This window comes from Cydia amplana, chromosome 1 (genome assembly GCF_948474715.1).
Source record: "Cydia amplana chromosome 1, ilCydAmpl1.1, whole genome shotgun sequence".
NCBI classification, from domain to species: Eukaryota; Metazoa; Arthropoda; class Insecta; order Lepidoptera; family Tortricidae; genus Cydia; species Cydia amplana.
Genome location: NC_086069.1, coordinates 23237480 through 23257930, shown reverse-complemented (window position 1 = coordinate 23257930; position 20451 = coordinate 23237480). Strand labels below are relative to the sequence as shown.

Here is a 20451-nt window from a genome sequence, read left to right as displayed (position 1 = left end):
CCGTCGTCATTATCTTGCTGCTCTCTTTAATCTTGTCGACTATTAAGGGCCACTTGCACCTTTTCACTAACCCGGGGTTAACCGGTTAAACCTGGAGTTACTGTGGTTACCAGTACAATTTGACACTTGGTTAACGGTTTAATCGCTTAACCTCGGGTTAGTGGGATGGTGCAAGTGGCCCTAAGAATATTATAATGAAGGAAAGATAATGGGGGAAGTCAATATGATATCGATGGTCAGAATTACACAGCAGAAATAGGATTTTGAAATGAGGGATGACATACGCTAAAACTGAGTGTAAGGGCTTAGTGGACGCTCGAGTTGGGCGTACAGCGGGGCGGGGCGTGCGGCGTGCATGTTAAACAAATGCAAGCGTATAGGAGCGGCTTTAGTGCACGCTGCTCAAATCACTTGTGAGCCCGACGCCACGCTGCACGCCCCGCCGAACGCTCCGCTTCGAGCGTCCACTTAGGCCTTACACACACTAACTGATTACTAATGTAGTATAAGCGAGTAATCTGGTTTTTATACTTTATTGTTGACGTCCACAGCAACGGTACATTATATTTTACTGTCACGATAAAAGGGGACCGAAATGAATGAGATTGTGCGAGTATGCAGTCGCTTTCAATTGTGCGGCAATGACATATCGTGGACGTCGACGGTAATACAATTTATAAGCGTTTGCATACAATCTATAATTATAGATGATGAAGAGATGCTTTATCGTGATACAAGCATTTATTATAACAATCACAATACATAGGCAAAGGGGTAGCTCATTTATTTAGAGATGCTTTATCGTGACGATAAGACGTGTCGATGTCGCGAATGTCCACAGTAAAGTATAAAAGCAACAAAGTACAAATTCATCCTTATTTCTAAAATTCTGTCGTGTAAGTTGTTAAGAATAATGACGGCGGTACAGACACACGAATATTCAACCAACAAGAAATAATTCAACCAATTTTTTTTTTGTAGTAAGGCTATTTATGTTTTAACCTATTTGCCTGCCAATGTGATGTGATGATGTCGGTGGGTTCCAATGCATTTCAACACCCGACGTCAATCGATATCGATGGATTCCGAAGGGTTAATAGATTCTTTATCCCGTGCCCTGCGTAATTCATGTGCTGAACGTTCATAGATGCCTGTTAAGAGACATGTTTTAGTTTCAGATTTAATTATTTTTAGAACATTTCAGAATTCGAATAGGTGTGAAGTCTATTTTATTCAATAGATAGAAAACAATTTTAATTATAATATGGGTGATGTTTATAAACATCATTCTATTGTGAATCTATAGAGTCCAAGAAAACATTTATTTTGCATAAGTAATTTCATTGTGTTGTATTTACATTCTTAGATATTAAGTTAGTCTTTTAATGGTAAGTAAATAAACATTACTGAAATAATTAAAAATTGAGTGATTTATTCACTTTGTGGATCTCAGGGTACTAATTCTTTGCTACATCACAGCGCCTAACACATACAAGAACATTAACAGTACTCCAAAAACTATGCAATGTCAATAGGCGCCCGCTAGGTGGGTTTCTGATGCCACATAACGATCAACATAGTATATTGTACGCCGAGCGCCCACCAGACGGGCGCCTGGGCTGTGCCAAGGTTTCACAATAACCTTAGTCTCGGCACAACGTGACCCATTTACAGGGCAATTATTATGTAAGCATAAATAACGTTAAAATTAGATCAATTTTGAAAGATTTCTCATATTATACGATTTCCATGGTCATAGGCAATGGTGATTTGAGTGATTTGATTTCTGAAATCAAAGCAAATTACTATGAAATAACTATAGTCTGACCTGTCTACCAAACATTGGTGCAAATCTTCCTCTGCATCACATCCAATATGCAAGAGCGATAGAGGCAAAGAACGAAATTTTGATATTTACGTTTTCCTCGGTAGGCCTTCAGAGGCAGATTATTTACTGACGGCCAAGGGGTTCGTTTACGAAATAAAACGACAGTTGACAATTTATATTACAATTCTTTATTTAAACTTTATTGTACAAAATATATACAACAATGTACAAATGGCGGACTTAATGCCAAATGGCATTCTCTACCAGTCAACCATAGGGCCAAACAGAGATGCTTACTTATCTTCAATTGGTGCAGAGAGAGAAAATATATTGCGTGAGTTAAAAAAGCAAACTATACTATACTTATACATATTATATGGCTTATAATTTATAACATTTAATATCACTATAATATTTTATACTTTTGTTCCCTTGTTTATGTAATTAGAAATACGATTAACAACAGTTTCACAGTACAATACAAAATTAAAGATACTTAATATCATTTCGACCAGAAAGTCTTGAAATTAAAAAGCACTAGGTAGCACCTACATAACACCCACCTACCTGAAAAATATTCTAGCACTTGTTAGGCTATAATAGAGAAGTTTATATTCTTCTTCCAAAGTCTTGATCTTTTTCTCAGTGAGTGCCAGTGCCTGCTGTAGTTGTACTGATCCCTTAGCCTTTTGATCCTCCAGGACTTTCCTTTCGTCTTTTATGTGTTTCCATACAGAATCAAACCAATGAAGCGCCTCAAAACTTTGGTCCTGAAAAGTATTAATTTTATAGGTAGTCATAAATAATTTTATAGTTATAACTTTAAATATTTTTGGACTAAAAAATAACAGAATACCTGATCAAGTAATTTGAGTATGTATGCTATACCCATAGCAAATCCGTCATCTGTAAATGCAGCTCCGACCTTATTCCTCTTTGAAATCTTGTCCTTTGACAAAATCATGTGTTCTACAAAATTCAGAGTCAGTGGGGGCACAATGATGTAGAAATTCTTTAGATGAACATTTTTGGGGTTTCTGAAAACTGGCGCAAATACATCCAGAAGCAATTTAAAGTATTCGGTTCCTTGAATGAAATTGCTTATTAAGCAATTGATATTGCTCTCCAACACTTGAGATGCCTGAATAACTTTAGCATCTACACCACTTTCTTCTGCTAATTCTTTAAATGACTTTGTAGGCTCTAGGGAAGGTAAGAACGCAGTGGCATCTGCACAACAGTGTCTTCCACCAGATCGAATCATTCGAACGTAACCCATAGCATTGCCTATCTGACTGATCAGGTCTCTGAACAGGTCCAAGTAACTCTCGCCGTTTTCTGCGAGTCCCAACACTTTTATACCCTTGTTAAACTTTTCTGCACTCTTGTATGGATACATGTTTCCGTTGGTATCTGCAATTTCCTTAAAGTTTCTCAAGTCCTTGATGAGTCGCGATTTTATGTGCTCGTCGTACATAAATTGGGAAAAGGTGAAGAATTTCTTTTTTAAAAATTGGTATGTAAAATTGACTGTGGTGTTCATTATACCGGTGCCATGGGTCCTTATAGAGTTGGCTATGTGTTTGATATTTATTGAATTCAAATGTTTGTTATTACTGCTCTTTTCTATAAATATCTGGTTGTTGAGATTGTACAGGTATTTGGACACAAATATGTGTATGTTGCGCATGATTTCTAGAACATCTAAACCTTGTTCTAGCGTCTGCGTGGGCAGGTTGTCTTGAACTGTAGTTAGGTTAAATTTGAATTTAGCCATTTGTCTCATTTCCCCATAGGTTTTCCAGTCTGATAAAACAACAGTAGTTAAATTGTAATACATTGTGGACAAGTAATGTTCTAGCGATGGTATGACTGCCATGTAGACGCACTGGACTCTAAATCTATCAATAACTAGCAGCAACTTTTTTGTCATATCTGTTGTAAACGGATTGATGACATCAAGTTGCAAGTGGGAGTGAATGTGTAGTCGTAAGTTAGTTTCTATGTTTTGATTTGTAGTCCTCAGAACATTTTCTGTTATTAGAACTTTGACATTGTCAAGCAACTCATTGGCTTTGTCTTCTCTAAACTGTTTATCAATTTTATGTAAAAACACCACACAGTCCTCCAATACCATTAAAAAGTATTTCAATTTCAAGACATTCAATTGGATGGTGAAATTCTGTTCAAAATAAATAGGTATGACATTTTGGTGCCAAACTACCCACGAGCAATTACATAAGTCTTCCATTACCTTCATAAAGTTTGCCAGTGATTGTATTTTTTCAAGTAGTAACCCAAGTTTTTCGTAGCTATCGTCGAGATAAATGCTTTCTGGGATAAAACTTAGAGCTATGTTGGCAGCAATGTTACGTTCCAACGTGACTGTCCCCTTGAGGGCTCTTTCTGCAATAACAATGCATGTCAAGTCATCTAGTCTCTTATTTGCATAGTTCTTGTCACCCATCAATGTCTTTTTCACTTCTAGAACGGAACATGTCGCTTGAAATGTCAGGTGTTGGATAACCATGTTTACAGAGTTCAATATCTGATCGTGATTTCGGCTGACTGCGTTTTTTATACTCTTGAGTACCTCTGTTACCTCAAACAATGACTTCAGTACGCTTTTTGATAGAGGTACTCCTAAACATAGGTGTAGATTGATTAATGTTAAGATTGAATAGTTTATATTTGAAGCCAAATCAAGTCCATCTAAAAGGGTCTTGGAGTGTACATTCATTTCTGCCGCTCCTAACTCTCGATGACTAGACGAATAGATATCCTCCATGTTGAGTACCCACTGCGTGCACACTGCCTGTAGAGTAGTAACATCTCGAGCGAGGGAGGACTTTTTGCTACTCATATATGCTTGCCGGGCTTTAAGCATTGTCTGGGACAACTTTCCATGGCTTGCACAAAGTGATGATAAATATCTTTGGAGAAATTGTTCTGGGAACCAAACTGTAGTTCCAACAATAGGTATGCTATGTGCCTGTAAGAAAACAAAATACATTTAATTATGTACATATAAATTCATATCAATGATACTTAAAGCACACTAAAGTAAATTTAAATTTTTGTACAAATTTGCTGTAAACCCAGAATCAGAATCACTGCACCATTCGGCACTCACAAATAATATTTAGTATAGCAGTACCAAAGTGCACACATCAAATAATAATTTTGAGCAAAAATCTAATTTTCGTGTTGTGGTTGGCCAGAAATTATGACGCAAATTATCTTTGGATATCTACCTTAGTGTTGAGTTCCATGAGAGCCTTGAAATTCTTCTTGTCATTATTTCCAAACAAGTGTGAATTCAATACAAAAAGTGCATTAATTTTAATACACTTGTTCATACTGCTGACATTGGGCTTGTCCTGCACTAGCTTGTCAAGGCTGGCTATGGCATGTCTCAGATAATGACTGAATTGGTCAGCAATCATTGAGCAATTCCTGTCTATCAAGGTCTTTCTTAGACCAAGCAGGCTGTTTAGGGAGTTCTGCACAATATCATCACTCATAACTTTAGCCGTTATGTTATCAATAGCTCCCAATACTGCAATAAACTTGTCATCAGCCAAGTCCACAGTTTCTGCGCTCTGCTTCAAGCATTTTAGCCGTTTGCAATAGTTGTGCCAATTCCTGGTCAAAGATGAACTGGAGATCAAGATCTCCAAAAGAACAACAGTAGTGAACACCTCTCCTATGTGATTGATTATGTAGTGGAGCTGGATCTTTGCTGAAATCAATTGGTACTTATATAAGAAAATATCTTAAGTAGCAACTCCAGACATAGACATTATAAAAAAAAAAAAATATTTCAAGCTACAAGGCCCGTCTCCATATCGCGCGCAAATCATCGCGCGAGCCAGCGAGTTGGCTCGCGAGCCAGCCCGGTATCCATTGCATAGCTTGCCGCGCGATATGGAGACGGGGCTTCATAATCAGTTTAAAACAGTTGTCTTAAGGAAGAAAATAGTTATATTAAAGAAGTGATCATCTTCACAACAGGTTACTTCAAAATTTGTATTACTTACATAGGTTGATTATGTTCTCAGTAAATAAAGCAAAGGCCTGTGTGCAGAGGTTCTTCAATGTGTCTTCACAGCGGCTTGTGAAGGCACTTAGCTGGCATATTGCTTCCATTTGTGAACTGATGTCACTTTTGCTGTATTCATCATAAGCAGCCAGGAATATAAAATGCCTGTAAGTTTTTTAGATATTATAATTTCAAACTTTAAAACACTTATTTGCAAATACATTTAATATTTATAAGGCATAAATATTTAAGAGTTTTAAGGATACTAACCTTTCATATGCCTCCCGTTTTAAGGTCATCACTTCAATACAAAGTGAAGAAAGGACACTGAGCACTTTTGTCATTAAAGTGTTATCTGATGAAACCAATTCTGTAATAGGAACGAGTTCACACGACTCCATAACCACTTGCACGGGTAAAAATGTTTTATTTTCTTCCCAGTATTCATTGTTAGACATTGATATACAATCTTGATATTGCTGCTTGAAGAACTGGCCATATTTTTTCAGGAGCGTCGAGCCTGCTTCTTTCTCGACGTCGGTACGCATTGTTATAATGGAAAATATATTTTCCCTTTTAATTATCAAATATTATAGCATTTTTTTGTTAAACTGTTGACGCCGGAGAAAACAATCCGCCCACAGCTCAATAAATCCGTAGGCGATAACCGAACTTATATTGAATCTCACTCTAAATTTGGTGCATTTCAATCAACCATGTCAATTAATAAAACCACTAATTAGCGTTAAATTAGGTGAAATTTCTCATTAATAGAAATTATGAACTTTTAAACTTGTGGATAATGTGGATGAAATCCAAATCTTTCTAAGGAATCTAATTGACAGTGACATCTGACATTTACCATAGTGTTGCGATTTGCCATAAATGGTATTGCACATGGCGCATTTACAATTCGTGCACGGCTTGTGCACGGGCTCCAACAAATTTAGGTCTTCCATGATAACAACTCTTGGAAATAAATTAAAAGGGGAAAACTTCTCTGCCTCGGATGAGGCTCAAACTGGCGACTTTCTGGATCACTAATTTACTAGATATGCGCATTAAGGCCTCGCTAGGCGCCTCCCTAAAGGCCCCAGTACACAATGGGCCATCACCGGCCACTCCAAGGGACGCATTTATGCGTTAGAGGGAGCAAGTGATATTGCTATCTCATTCTGCCGCAAGGCTGCGTCCCTTGGAGTGGCCGGTGATGGCCCATTGTGTACTGGGGTCTTTAGGGAGGCGCCTAGCGACATCTACCGTAAGAGTTTTACACTTTTTAAACGGCTACTTCGTTCGGTTGTTCGTCGATTTGCCTCTCTATCACTTGAATCGAAAGAGTGATAGAGGCAGAGGGTCTACCGCGAACCACGTTCGACGTGTTGCCTCCCTGTCACACTTACGTACGAATTTACAAGTGCAACAGAGAGGCAACACGTCGAACGTGGTTCGCGGTAGGCCCTTTGATTACGAAAATATCGATGTTCGCGGTAGACCTCAGTTATCAGACTCCGATTTAATTCTCTTTGTTCCGATATAAATTATTGCTCGTATAATAGGCTATTTTATACGCGCAATGCCCAGCTCACTGCCATTTGACCTTTAAATTAATCTGTAGGAATTTAAGTAATATGTAAAAGGAACACAACAAAAATCATCTGTTTATTTATTTATCTACAATTCTTAATCAAGACCTTAATTATAGAAATTAATGCTAGACTGAGTCTTAGTAAAAAAAAAACTTTTCAAACTTTTTTCACAACTCAACAGAATATAACTTACCAACAAATTATAAAATAACTTAAGATAACTACTGTTTTTTGAAACTTTTCAAAATTGGATAAATATTATCAAAAGCTTCATAAATCTCTTGTCGTACTTTGGCACCTGTTAATACTACTTTGCCAGACACAAATATTAATAAAACTATTCTAGGTTTCACCATGCGGTAGATCAGTCCGGGGAAAAGTTCAGGCTCGTAGGAGCTGAACTGGCCGTGAGTGAGCACTAGGCCTTCAAGGCGAATGGGGAACTTGACGTCGCAGCTTCCCACCATGTTCTGTATTTTGAAGTCAAGAAACTTTGCCTGGAATAAATAAAATGTATGATGTACTTGTTGGTCAGGGGGAGTTGTCAGATTCTAGTTATTTATTCGCAAATATAGCTTGGAAACAAATTTATTGCAGACACAGCCAAGGGTCAGGAGGGATCCTGTCCCCTATGAAACCCCTCTGGATTCGCCTATTTTTTAACTTCTGATTGGCTATCATTACCTTGATCCATCAGATTACCTTGTAGGAGTCTATTTTCTATGACAAATAATTTATATGTCAAAAACATGCTTTGGTTTAAGTATAAGAAAGAATGCTAATAGGCAATAAAACATGCGTTTGTACGGGACAGGTGTGGACTTGTGGAGATGGGCATAATCCTCAATATGTGTTTCAACTTACAGTAAACCCAAGCTTCTGTATAATCCGAGCATATTTCCGGGCCGCCAGTCGGGAGTCCTCCTCACTCTTGGCGCCCGTGCAGACCATCTTCCCGGAGGAGAAGATGAGCGCCGTGGTCCGGGGCTCACGGATACGCATGATCACGGCCGCGAACCGCTTCGGGTTGTACTCCGCGTTGCGGGCATGAAGCGCGATCTTTTTTAAGTCTAACTTGCAGTTCAGATTGACCGTTGATACTATGTTCCTGGAATGATCAAACAACACTAGTTTGACACAAAGATAAAAATCGTTTCTTCTTTTGTATTTCAAATTGAAAAGAATGAAGAACACCCCAGTCTGAGGTCAGGATAATTTAAAAAAACAAGGTTTCAGACCAAAAATACTTTACCAATTTTCAGTTCTGATGGAACAACTCCAGAATGTAGTTTATTTAATTTCGGCTAGAGTTCCTTCAATTATGATTTTGTAACTCACTGCAGTTGTGGCAGAATCCCGGGGTCGGCCGAGTGTGGTGTCATCGGAGTCATTGGGGCAGGGCTGGCTTGTGACATCATCTGTTGACTGGCTAGGTTCCCGCTTGTGATCAACGGTGACATCATGTTTTGCTGCACAAAATTAATATAAAGTTCCTCAACTTACATGTTCATATTCCTTATGTAAATGAAACTCCTTATGTAAACAATAAAAAAGGTAAGGTAGAGGAGTCAGAGGATACAATACACTAAGTAGGCAATTTTATTTTAGTAAAGTGGCAATCAAACAGCAATTTCCTAGGAATGATAACTAGTAATATATTATTATTGTTTAGGTATTTCGATTATCTATAACTGGTGGGTGTCACATCCGAGATCCAACAACACCACATCCGCATACCAAAGTGATTTCAGTAAACCTAGTAAGCATTTGCATTCTGAGTTCATAAATAAATACCAGTGACTCCAGTGAGCAAGTAAAATTTGTTCTTAAGTACTATTTATTTACATAATAATTAATGTACATTAAAAATGTTAAGTAGCTGTGTAATTATATAAAATCAACTGTTGAACCAGAACAGATATGATGGTTGTTGGTGTTTATGTGACAGCATGATAAGATAAATAGTGTCCATCACTTTCAATTGTGCAGTGTTAAAAATTTATAACAAATATTTTGGGGACAATCTTATACAGATTTGATCTAGCCCCAAACTAAGCAAAGCTTGTACTATGGGTAGGGTACTAGGCGATGATATACTTATGCGGATAAATACATACTTAGATACATAATAGATAACATCTATAGTCACCTTTAGTCTTACTGGTTATGAAGCTTTTTTGCCCGAAAGCTGCATTTTGAGAGGAAAGCAAGCCGCTTTGCACGATGATAGTGGAGACTCAATAAAACGATATTTTTCGAAGAACCGGTAATTTCGTTCCTTAGGAGCCGAGGTGAAGCGAGGTCTGTTATAAACAGAAAAAAAAATCTACAAATTTTACGGATCCTCCGATTTCGTTAAATTTGGTGTCAATTGTAAGAAAATTACTTTCTTTATCGTAAAAAAATTTAAAACAAAATATAAAATACAAAAATAATGTAAAAAAAAATTTAAACCTATTTTTTCCTTTTACACTTTATTTTTGCAAATAGTGTGTTGCATATAAAAAAAAGTCTACAAAAAGCACTAAATGATAAAACCAAACATATTTCTTATCGTATATTGAAAACCGCATCAAAATCGGTTAAGCTGTTTATGAGATTCAAGTTTTCGAATTTGGCTAAGTAAGTTTTATTTACATGGCGATTTTTAGTACTGTCATATTCTTGAGTCGGGATTTATCTTCTTTATTTGGGCTTCTGTTAATGACCAAGTTTATGCGCTGTAGGTAGTTAGGATAAGCAAGGATATACATGTTGAAGTGTTTGTTGTTTTGATGCCAGTGGACGATGGCCCTTCGTGGACCAGAAGCTCTTCCAGGCGTTTTCGATGCGTCGATCGATTTCCTTGGACTGCATATTATCGAAGGATTCTATCTGGCCCATGCAGGTATATTCGTCAACGAAATTGTATATCCTGCCCATCTACCGTGACCCTACGTTTCACGCCATTGAACATTAACTGGGTTTTTGTCCTGTTCATTTCGAATCCGACTTCAAGACTTGCTGGTGTAAGGTCTAACATTTTCTCTAAATGAGGTGCAGTGTGGGAAAACAAGACTATGTCGTCGGAAAAACGCAGGTTTTTCAACCTTATTTCGCCAACGTCAATGTCCATTGTTTCCCATTTAGCCACCAGCTTCTGGACAATTTCCTGTAGGTAAGAGGTAAACAGCGTTGGTTTGGAGATAGTGGGTCGATCATCCTGTTTGACTCCTTTTTGGATGCAGAATTAGGGCCGGGAACTTGCAGTACTTTTGCGGTAGATGGTTCCGATGAGCTTGTGCCTATAACGCTGCTCGCATTGCTTCGCTGTGTGGCTAACGACGTGTCTTGCACTAAATATGCGCCGGACCTGGGGTGGCCCCTTTTTTCACGTAGGCGTCATTGTCCTAACTTATTGATAGTTTTTTTTGTTTGCCTCAGCACTCTAAGAGCCGCTTGTCTCTACGGCTACTGGTACCTATGTACAAATTCGTAGGCAGGCTCCAAATTGGAATATTTCGCTCGTTTATGTTTTACTGCATTTTCGGCGGCTGCTCCGACGCGCCCTGTGGCTGAGGTGTGAAGGGGCACACGTCGCATCCCAAATGGGGCTGCGTTTTCAGCAGTGTCAAACCATCTGGCCTTTTTCCGTCAGCCCTATTTAGGCCCCGAGACTCCAACACGTCCAGCGTCCAATGGCATCCTGAAGTACCTCCTGCCTTTATTAGCTTATTTGGTTCCCTATAAACCATCTTATTAAATTGTATGATGCACATGCAGAGCACAGGACGGTTTTTTACAGTAAAGAATAAACTTGTAACTAACCTTCCCTCTCTCAACTCAAGCTGCACTTCACAAACATACGTTGCATGCAGCGTACATGTGAGCCAAGTACGAATGAAGGCGAATAGACCTTTTCAGGGTTCCATACCCAAAGGGTAAAAACGGGACCCTATTACTAAGACTCCGCTGTCCGTCTGTCCGTCCGTCTGTCCAAACGGAACAGAACTGGTAAACATCAGACTGTATCTCATGAACCGTGATAGCTAGGCAGTTGAAATTTTCACAGATGATGTATTTCTGTTGCCGCTATAACAACAAATACTAAAAATAGAATAAAATTAATATTTATGTGGGGCTCCCATACAACAAACGTACATTTTTTGCCGTTTTTTGCGTAATGGTACGGAACCTTTCGTGCGCGAGTCCGACTCGCACTTGTCCAGTTTTTTGGGAATATACACACATATTTTTAAAATAGATAAAGTAAATACCCACAACATACTTAAAATTTACTATGATTTACATGCTTCTTGGTCTATAAAATAAATAAATAAAACTAAGCCAACTTCTGAAACATGGATCTCATAAACTGCTTAACCGATTTTGATGCGGTTTTCAGTATATGATGAAAAATGTGTTTAGTTTTATGGTACAGTACTTTTTTCTAAACATTATTCAATGTGGAAGACACTATTTGCACAAATAAACCGTAAAAGAAAAAAATAGGTTTTCAATCTTTTCACACTATTTTTCTTTAAAAATATTTTGTTTTTATTTTTTTTATAATTAAAAATTTAATTTTCTTTCAATTGACACCAAATTTAACGAAATTGGATGATCCGTAAAACTTGTAGGATTTTTTTTCTGTTTTTAAACAGACCTCGCTTTATCTCGGCCCCTAAGCGATGAAATTACGGGTTCTTCGAAAAAAAATGTTTTAATGGGCCTCCACTATCATTGTGCAAAGCGGCTTGCTTTCCTCCAAAAGTGCAGTTTATTTTTTCATAACAAGCATGACTACTTATTCACATGGATGAAGTAACTTATCATATGCCTGCAGGTAAGCTACCTTAAGAGATTTTATTTAGTTCTTATGTTAAACTTTATTGCACAAAAAAATAAAAACAAATGGACTTAATGCCTCCATAGTGCTTGCTTAATGTCAGCTTAGTTCTTCTTTCTTGTTTTATTGAGCATCTCAAAAGGATAGGTAATCAATGGCGGATTGAACTCCATCAGGCACTCTCAACAGCTCGATAATTAGTAAACCTAAATGATTGCTTCATTTTTATCTTCTTTGAGTGCCAAAAAGAGTTGTATTTCTCTAGATCTTTAGGTATTTATGCATCAAGGAATTACATTATTGAAGCTATCCTTCATATAAAACAGCCTCTGATGGATATTGAACAAGGTAATCATTATAATTTTTGTCCTTGAATATAACAATACAAGTCAACAGATTGTTTTTAAATTTTACCGGGGTCTGTGGTTGCATCATCTGCTGTGGAGTGGCATAGCTGGCGGTGGGAGCGTATGTGTGCATAGAGCGCTGTGGGGTGCCAATAAGGCCCCCGAAGCCCACGAGAGGAGAGCTCATCGTCGCAAGTGACTGCATCTGCGGCTGCGGCTGCTGCTGCTGTTGTTGCTGCTGCTGCAGCGCGTTCGGCAGAATCTGCTGGTCCTCCTCGGGTTGGTGTAAAGGGGTACCAATCCCCGGTATGTTATAAGGACTTGATAGCATCTGATCCATTGTGATGCCTTTTGACGCCTCCTATCTACAGAGTGAAAGATAAATATCTAGAGACTTGCTTCACAAAAAATCAGCACGATAGTTTTTTCCAATTTATTTAAATAGTAAATATTATTATTTCGTATTAGATAAAATAAACTGAGAAAACAACTTCAACGAAATCTGGCACACGCTCAGCTAAACGAAAATACGGATGACACTTTGAGCTTGACACAGTTGACAGGTTGACAGCAACTGTCGTTGTTAATTATGGATGCATTCAGAATTTCAGAATTTGGAAACCATTTTGGTACCATATAAAGTCGTAATAAATGGGCGTACAGGACTGTGATCTTGGTCCGGTCAAATTATCTCTTTCTCGCTCTCACGCATAGGTGCGTCCTTAATAGACGTCCTGCGGATCACCTTACACACGATCGAACAGAGCCTACTGCGAATCATGAAATTTCGTTATCTGCCTCTCTATCGCTCATAGCCGTTTACATTCCCGTGCGAGCCACGAGCCGAGCTGTGAGCCAAGCCACGAGACGCGAGTGTAAGCGGTGGGCTCGTGGCTCGTAAGCTCGTCGAGCTAATATAATTTAAATACTAAAGGCACGGAATAAGGTTTATAACCGATTAACAAGCCGAACGCGAGTGTGTCGAGGCGAGCCACGAGACGCGCCGCGAGCCGAGCCACGAGCCGCGAATGTAAACGAAATATCGATTTTCGTGGCAGGCCCTCTAACATCTCTTTCTGCTCTATATTTACGTGCTAGGGTACGGAAAGAGAAGAGTCGTGGAATGTAAGGGAGCCCATCATTTCACGACTCTTCTCTTTCCGCACAGACTCTAAGATGCCTTTACTTGGCATACAATATCAAAACTTGGCAGGTGGTACTTGGCTGATGCCGCGTTGGATTGTTTATGGTATTTATTGTCTGTATATGTGTCACGTATGTCATATTTGACAGCTGACGTTTCTTTGATATAAATGCAAGGCGAAGCCACGCGTAACCCTACTATTTTACAAGCTTTTTAAATAGCTGAAGCCTATAGAGCTTCTAAAATGGCAGAAACAATGAAACAAACTGTCGCCGGTATACTGAAAAGTATAGAACGGTAAGAACACTGTTTTGCCAATGTCATCTTACAGTACCTTGAACAGAGTCTTAACTAATTTGTAATTTTTAGATATAACCCTGCGAATCTGCAGACCCTGGAACGCTATGTTGATATGCAGTCTCGGGAAAACACGTACGACTTGGAAGCGAACCTGGCGGTGCTGAAGTTGTACCAGTTCAACCCGGAGAAATTAAATGCCGATATAACCTGCCAGATTCTTTTGAAGGCGTTGACGAACTTTCCGCATACTGATTTTACTTTATGCAAGTGTCTACTTATTGAATCAGTGGTAAGTTATACATTTATTATAGTTTAGCGCCTAATATATAAATATATGTACAAATTATTATAGTACATAATAGGTCATCATTGCTATTTAACAATTTAAGCTTGAATTCTCTGACAATCAAACCAGGATTACTTTTTGGAATTATTCTTGTCATTTTTTATTCTAAATTACTAGTACAATTGGCTGTGACAATTAAGAGCATCATTAATACCACATAAAAGAGTTTTTTATGTAAGGATATGATCCTAGTTTCTAACAATTGTGGTTAGAATGATACCTACGGGCATACTGTACATCATTCAAACCTTAAATATCATAGCTTAGCACACTAACATTAACCAGTTTTTCTTAATGTTTCTAGCCCGAAAATGAGACAATATCACAAATCAAGTATTTAGCCGACATCCTGGAGCAGTGTGACTTTGCCCAATTCTGGAACCGTGTGCACCAGATGCCAGAGCTGTGCAACCGCATCAGCGGCTTCCACGATTCCATCCGCAAGTTTGTCTGCCATGTTGTGGGCATCACCTTCCAGACTATTGAGAAGAACAACTTGGCCAATTTGCTCGGTGGCATTGATGGTGAGGATTTGTAAACTATGTTTCTATTTAAACTACATTAACCTTTCAAGTGGCATACATAATTTTTGTAATTGTTCGAATTTAGATTTTATTTTAATTAATCATTTTTCAAATTTAAATGATGTAAATTGTCCGGGAGCCGGTTTCACCACTTCAAGGGTTAAACAACCTTAAAATGCATCCACACCACAGTTAACTTATGTGACACAACACTGTAACACAGTAACATTAAGTAATCTACCTAGTTATTTACTGTTGCACAAAAATTAAATATGGTGGGGCACCTTTAAGTTGAGTGTCTCTTTTGGTATTCATTGTCACAAAAGCTAATATAATCTTTGCAGTGATATAACCCAAGTTATGTGAGAATAAAAGATTTAGTTTCACAAGTTGTTTCGTAAGAGTGTACTATATGCATATAGATTTATTTAAACATAACTACCTTTATTTATTTAGTTAGCATATGTCAATTACTTAAAACTCAGTTATTTACTACTTAGTTAAACAAATTATGTCTTTTCTCCTATTTCAGATGTTACTCTAAAACACTGGGTTAAGAAATATGGATGGCGGGATGATGGCAACCTAATTTTCATTGCCAATCAAGATGAAAACATCAAGACAAAGAATATCACTGAAAAAATTGAGTTTGACCACCTTGCTCCGCTCATGGCCCTTTTGTAATGATGAAATATTTCATAAAAATAAAATAAACATGCTTACAGGTTGAGTATTATGTTTGTGTATTTGCTATTTAAGAACGTCCTCAAAGTATACCCAATATGCATTGGGACAATGACATCCAGGTTGCACAGAACCGTGACAAATTGCGTAAAATGAAGGAGGCCTACACCCGAAGGGTAGAAAAGGGCTAAAGAGAGAGAGATTTGCTATTTCACCTTTGTTGTAGGATGATGCCTAAATATTTTCCTAGTAGATTTTATTGAGTAATATATACATTTAACTAGTAAAGATACCCAAAATAAAGATTTATAATTATGCAAAACACAACATTTAATAATAATAGCCTTACTGTTAAACCCGTTAAACTGTTGTAAAGCTAAACATATTAAACTGATCACAATCAGTATATCAACAGAGCTAATCATCACATTACTCTTCTAAGGTCTACAGACAAATTGTTGTTAATGAATTATAATTTATTAAGTCTATGATTAGCATTTTCGAATGGGTACATAAATTATTTTTGGATCTAAGTCTAACCGTTAAATCTACATTACATATTTACTGACTTAGTATTATGCAAAATGACTTCAAAACAAATAAAAAAAATGTGTAAGTACATTTGGTAATTAGCCCTTTTTGTGGTGGCTGTATCCATGTTCCTTGCCGCCGGCGTGGCCGCCCTTCTTGCCGTGGTCGTGGTGGTGCGCGTGGTGCTCCTCGTGGCCGTGGTGGCCCTTGTGGCCCTTGTGGTCCTCGTCGTAGTGGCCCTTGTCGTGGTGGCCCTTCTTGCCGTGGTGCTTCTCGTGGTGGCCCTTCTCGTGGTGGCCGCCCTTCTTGTGGTGGCCCCCCTTCTTGTCGTGGTGGCCGTGGAAGTCTCCGTGCTTGTGGTGGTGGCCGCCCTTGTGGAAGTCGTCGTAGAACTTGTGCTCCTTGTGGTATTCGTCCTTGTGGGACTTGTGGTGGAAGCCGGTGGTCTTGGAGCCCTTCTTGTGGCCCTTCTTGTGCCCGAACTTGCCGCCCTTGTGCCCGTGCGCCGCCTCGTGGTGCTCGCCGTGGTGGTCGTGCTCGTCGTGGTGCTTCTTCTTGTGTCCGCCGTGCTCGCCGTGGTGGCCCTCGTGGTGATGCTTATCGTGGTGTCCGTGCTCGGCCTTGTCGTGATGGTGGTGGGATTTGTATCCCTTGTCGCCCTTCTCCCCGTCCTCCTTGTGGTGATGCTCTTTGTGTTCGTGGCCGCCGCCCGCCTCGTGGTGGCTGTCCTTGGGCTTATGTTTGTGCTCGGTGCCCGCGACCGTCTGGTCGCGCGCTTCGGTCCCGGCGCCCGCTAAATCGTCTCCCAGTACGGCACCCACCTCTGCGCTCACATTTTGGTCGCCTTTCAAATCGCTTACGTTCCTCGCCCGGGATGAAACGATGGCCAAGGCTAATAGCCCTGCTATTACTGTGACTTTCATCCTCTGTAAGGAAACGAAATGGTAGAGTAGTGCGTCGTTAACATAGCAATGATGTAATAATACGGATTAAGTATTTAAAAATAAATTGTTTTCTTACCGGCGTTGCACGTGGGTGTTTAGGAGTACAACTACTGAGGCAGAGTGTCACAAAAGTTTCCGTACTTTGAATTTATAGATAAGAGCACTTTCATCTGTTGTCGATTACAGGTTGATCTTTAGCAATCATATTGCTTTTGGTTTCTGGACGAGTGACTCCGCGCGGTGACGACATCGCTCGGGCTCCGCGCGGACTGAATTGGTTTCGCTGTTACAGAAATATACCGGGCCACACTATGATTCACTAACTACTCTTATTTTAATTTAGGGTTCAGCTGGAGTAAAACATTGACGATAAATATAAATAGAGTTCCGTACGATACCTATGTTTTTTTTGGTCACGATTGCTCATTTAACAGTAGATAGTGGTAGTTAAGGTAATAATTAGGGTTCCGTACCCAAAGGGTAAAAACGGGACCCTATTACTAAGACTCCGCTGTCCGTCCGTCCGTCCGTCCGTCCGTCCGTCTGTCACCAGGCTGTATCTCACGAACCGTGATAGCTAGACAGTTGAAATTTTCACAGATGATGTATTTCTGTTGCGGCTATAATAACAAATACTAAAAACAGAATAAAATAAAGATTTAAGTGGGGCTCCCATACAACAAACGTGATATTTGACCGAAGTTAAGCAACGTCGGGCGGGGTCAGTACTTGGATGGGTGACCGTTTTTTTGCTTGTTTTGCTCTATTTTTTGTTGATGGTGCGGAACCCTCCGTGCGCGAGTCCGACTCGCACTTGGCCGGTTTTTTATATTTATATTATTATTATACAATTATTAAAAAGTAGCTATTGGACAGATTTTAGGTACCTACAGGTAAAATAAACCTGGGTCGGTCGGATTTCGTGTTTTGGAATTTGTGAATTTCATATGCAATTTTCGTTACATTGCGGTATTTGGTCGATCGACTGAATTCATTGTAAGTGCTTATACTCATGTATCGGGTATTGGATGCAAGTTAACCGTCTAAATGGGCCTTAAGAACATAAAACTGATTTAAATTTATACCTTCAATACCTTGTCCAAGTATGCTGGGATGTAAATATTGTTAACGTAAATTATTTTAATATCAGTCGGTATCTTATTTCATAATTAAAACTAATATCTTATTTATAAATTCAACTTTATTTTACATTTATTTACATTGAGGTATTGTAAAAAATAACAATAAAAACAATAAATATTTTAACAGTCTCAGTGTTTGCCGTGATGGTGGCCCCAGTGCTTGTGGTCCTCGTGGCCGCCCTTCTTGCCGTGATCGTGGTGGTGGTGGTGGTGCTCCTCGTGGCCGTGGTGGCCCTTGTGGCCCTTGTGGTCCTCGTCGTAGTGATGTTTGTCGTGGTGGCCCTTCTTGCCGTGGTGGTGCTCGTGGTGGCCGGAGTGGTGGTGGCCGCCCTTCTTGTGGCCGCCGCCCTTCTTCTCGTGGTGTCCGTGGTGGTGGCCGTGCTTGTGGTGTTTGCCCTCCTTGTGGTGGTCGTCGTAGAAGTGGTGGTCCTTGTGGTACTCGTCCTTATGGTACTTCTTGTGGTAGCCCTCGGTCTCCTCGCCCTTGTCGTGGTGTTTCTTGTGGCCGTGCTTGCCGCCCTTGTGGTGGTGGCCGTGCTCGTGGTGTTTGCCATGGTGTTCGTGCTCGTCCCAGTGCTTCTTGTGGCCGCCGCCATGCTCATGGTGGTGGCCCTCGTGGTGGTGCTTGCCGTGATGTTCGTGCTCGCCCTTGTGGTGGTGGTGGTGGCCCTTGTGTCCCTTGTGGCCCTTCTCGCCGTGCTCGTGGTGGTGGTGCTCGTGGTGCTCCTTGCCGCCACCCTCCTCGTGGTGGTGGTGGTGGCCCTTGTGGTGGCTCGCGGCCGCGACCAGGTCGGTTTCCTTCTGGCCGAGCTCGCGGCCCGAACAAACGACCATCACGCACCCCAGGGCGGCTAGGGCGACGAGCGTCCTCATTTTGGTCGTTTCGAGGAACTCTTGTTGAATGATTGAAACCTGGGTGTGTACTGATTGTCCGAGTGTCCGAGAGGCATTTATATCATGAGATTTTTTCGCGGGTTGCACGGTGAAACCACCGGCAAGGACGTCGCGGCCGCGCCGCACGCGCTACGCCTAATTACGGTTTCTGTTGATTGCGGTTGCGACATGGGCCTAAAAGTGTTTTGTCGTCGGGACGGGGCAAAAACGCCGGCGACACGTGGGTCATGGATATAGCGGCTTCGCCTACTACTATTCAAGATAAAGCAACTTCGTGATCCCTACTCAATTAATTAGCTAGGTATATTTGTAGCCTAGTTCGCTAATTCATTCCGCTAAGCCTTGACCATCATTCTTGTGTACTTGGTTAGTAAGTAAAGCCTGACCAGGAATATATGATTATTGTCAAGAGGGCGCTGTTATTCTCATGTGACAGTTCAGTATAGTATGAAATCATAGGGTGACAGTTCAGTATACAGGGTGCTTCCTGTAACAGGAGCAATAAATTAAACTGTAGGCTGTACTCCTCAAACTGACCAACATTTGTTCAGCGACTTTTAAAAATTATGAATCCTTTAGACTTCCTCTTTTTCATACAAAATAAATATTGCCTTCAATGTACGCTGACATCAGTGTGTTTGACGTTGCTTGTCACGCTTTAAACATAACAAAATTTGCAGTACATTGCGTCTTAGAATAAACTTTAAAGTGTAATAAAAATCAAAACCTGAGTTATTTTCGAAAGTTGCTGAACAAATGTTGGTCAGTTTGAGGAGTACAGCCTACAGTTTAATTTATTGCTCCTGTTACAGGAAGCACTCTGTATAGTATGAAAAAAAGTTCTAGTGACAAGTCAAAATTCCGCAACATGGCGCGTGATCATAATTAATTATATTCCTGGTCAGGCTTTAGGTACATACCACTTTTGTTTGTCAAGTCTGTATGTGCCTAATTAGAACATATTGTCATATACCTACTCTAAAAATCGAGATGAAGTAGGTACTTAATAGGTACCTAAACCAGCAGGATATATTGGTAGTAAATAGATAGGTAAATACTGTTCTTAATTTGTACCTACTAGACCAACGCAATGAAACAAATGAACCGATTTTGATGAAATATGTCTGAGAACCTTCGCTACAAAAAAATCTTTTAAATAAAATAAACCGCATCCAAATCAGTTCACTCTTAAAAGAGTTACGGTGCCATAAACAGACGCATACATACCTAGCGGTCAAAGTTACAACAAGCACCCCTCTTTTTGCGTCGTGGGATAAAAAAAACTTCGTCGATAGCATTGCGTCTATG

The 20451-nt window shown here is 39.8% G+C and overlaps 5 protein-coding genes across 5 annotated transcripts; 1 reads left to right on the top strand and 4 right to left on the bottom strand.

Annotated features, from left to right (window-relative positions):
• Positions 1 to 2382: 2382 nt before the first annotated feature.
• LOC134650637 (WASH complex subunit 4) lies at positions 2383 to 6496 on the bottom strand. Its single transcript, XM_063505573.1, has 5 exons — positions 6141 to 6496; positions 5869 to 6035; positions 5083 to 5570; positions 2685 to 4820; positions 2383 to 2598 (listed from the first exon to the last, which is right to left on the bottom strand). Exons 1-5 carry the CDS (start codon positions 6416 to 6418, stop codon positions 2392 to 2394), a joined length of 3276 nt encoding a protein of 1091 aa, XP_063361643.1. The 5' UTR covers positions 6419 to 6496; the 3' UTR covers positions 2383 to 2391.
• Positions 6497 to 7655: 1159 nt separating this feature from the next.
• On the bottom strand, positions 7656 to 13168 carry LOC134650625 (TATA-box-binding protein). Its single transcript, XM_063505565.1, has 4 exons — positions 12702 to 13168; positions 8798 to 8928; positions 8324 to 8567; positions 7656 to 7956 (listed from the first exon to the last, which is right to left on the bottom strand). Exons 1-4 carry the CDS (start codon positions 12972 to 12974, stop codon positions 7681 to 7683), a joined length of 924 nt encoding a protein of 307 aa, XP_063361635.1. The 5' UTR covers positions 12975 to 13168; the 3' UTR covers positions 7656 to 7680.
• Positions 13169 to 13918: 750 nt separating this feature from the next.
• LOC134651756 (eukaryotic translation initiation factor 3 subunit K) lies at positions 13919 to 15678 on the top strand. Its single transcript, XM_063506862.1, has 4 exons — positions 13919 to 14075; positions 14148 to 14367; positions 14729 to 14948; positions 15481 to 15678. Exons 1-4 carry the CDS (start codon positions 14023 to 14025, stop codon positions 15630 to 15632), a joined length of 645 nt encoding a protein of 214 aa, XP_063362932.1. The 5' UTR covers positions 13919 to 14022; the 3' UTR covers positions 15633 to 15678.
• Positions 15679 to 16163: 485 nt separating this feature from the next.
• Positions 16164 to 17479, bottom strand: LOC134654034 (histidine-rich glycoprotein-like). The gene is made up of 2 exons (XM_063509428.1): positions 17184 to 17479; positions 16164 to 17089 (listed from the first exon to the last, which is right to left on the bottom strand). Exon 2 carries the CDS (start codon positions 17084 to 17086, stop codon positions 16262 to 16264), a length of 825 nt encoding a protein of 274 aa, XP_063365498.1. The 5' UTR covers positions 17087 to 17089; positions 17184 to 17479; the 3' UTR covers positions 16164 to 16261.
• An 815-nt stretch (positions 17480 to 18294) lies between these two features.
• On the bottom strand, positions 18295 to 19350 carry LOC134654024 (histidine-rich glycoprotein-like). Its single transcript, XM_063509415.1, has one exon. The coding sequence runs from the start codon at positions 19120 to 19122 to the stop codon at positions 18379 to 18381; it is 744 nt and encodes a 247-aa protein (XP_063365485.1). The 5' UTR covers positions 19123 to 19350; the 3' UTR covers positions 18295 to 18378.
• Between the last annotated feature and the right edge of the window lie 1101 nt (positions 19351 to 20451).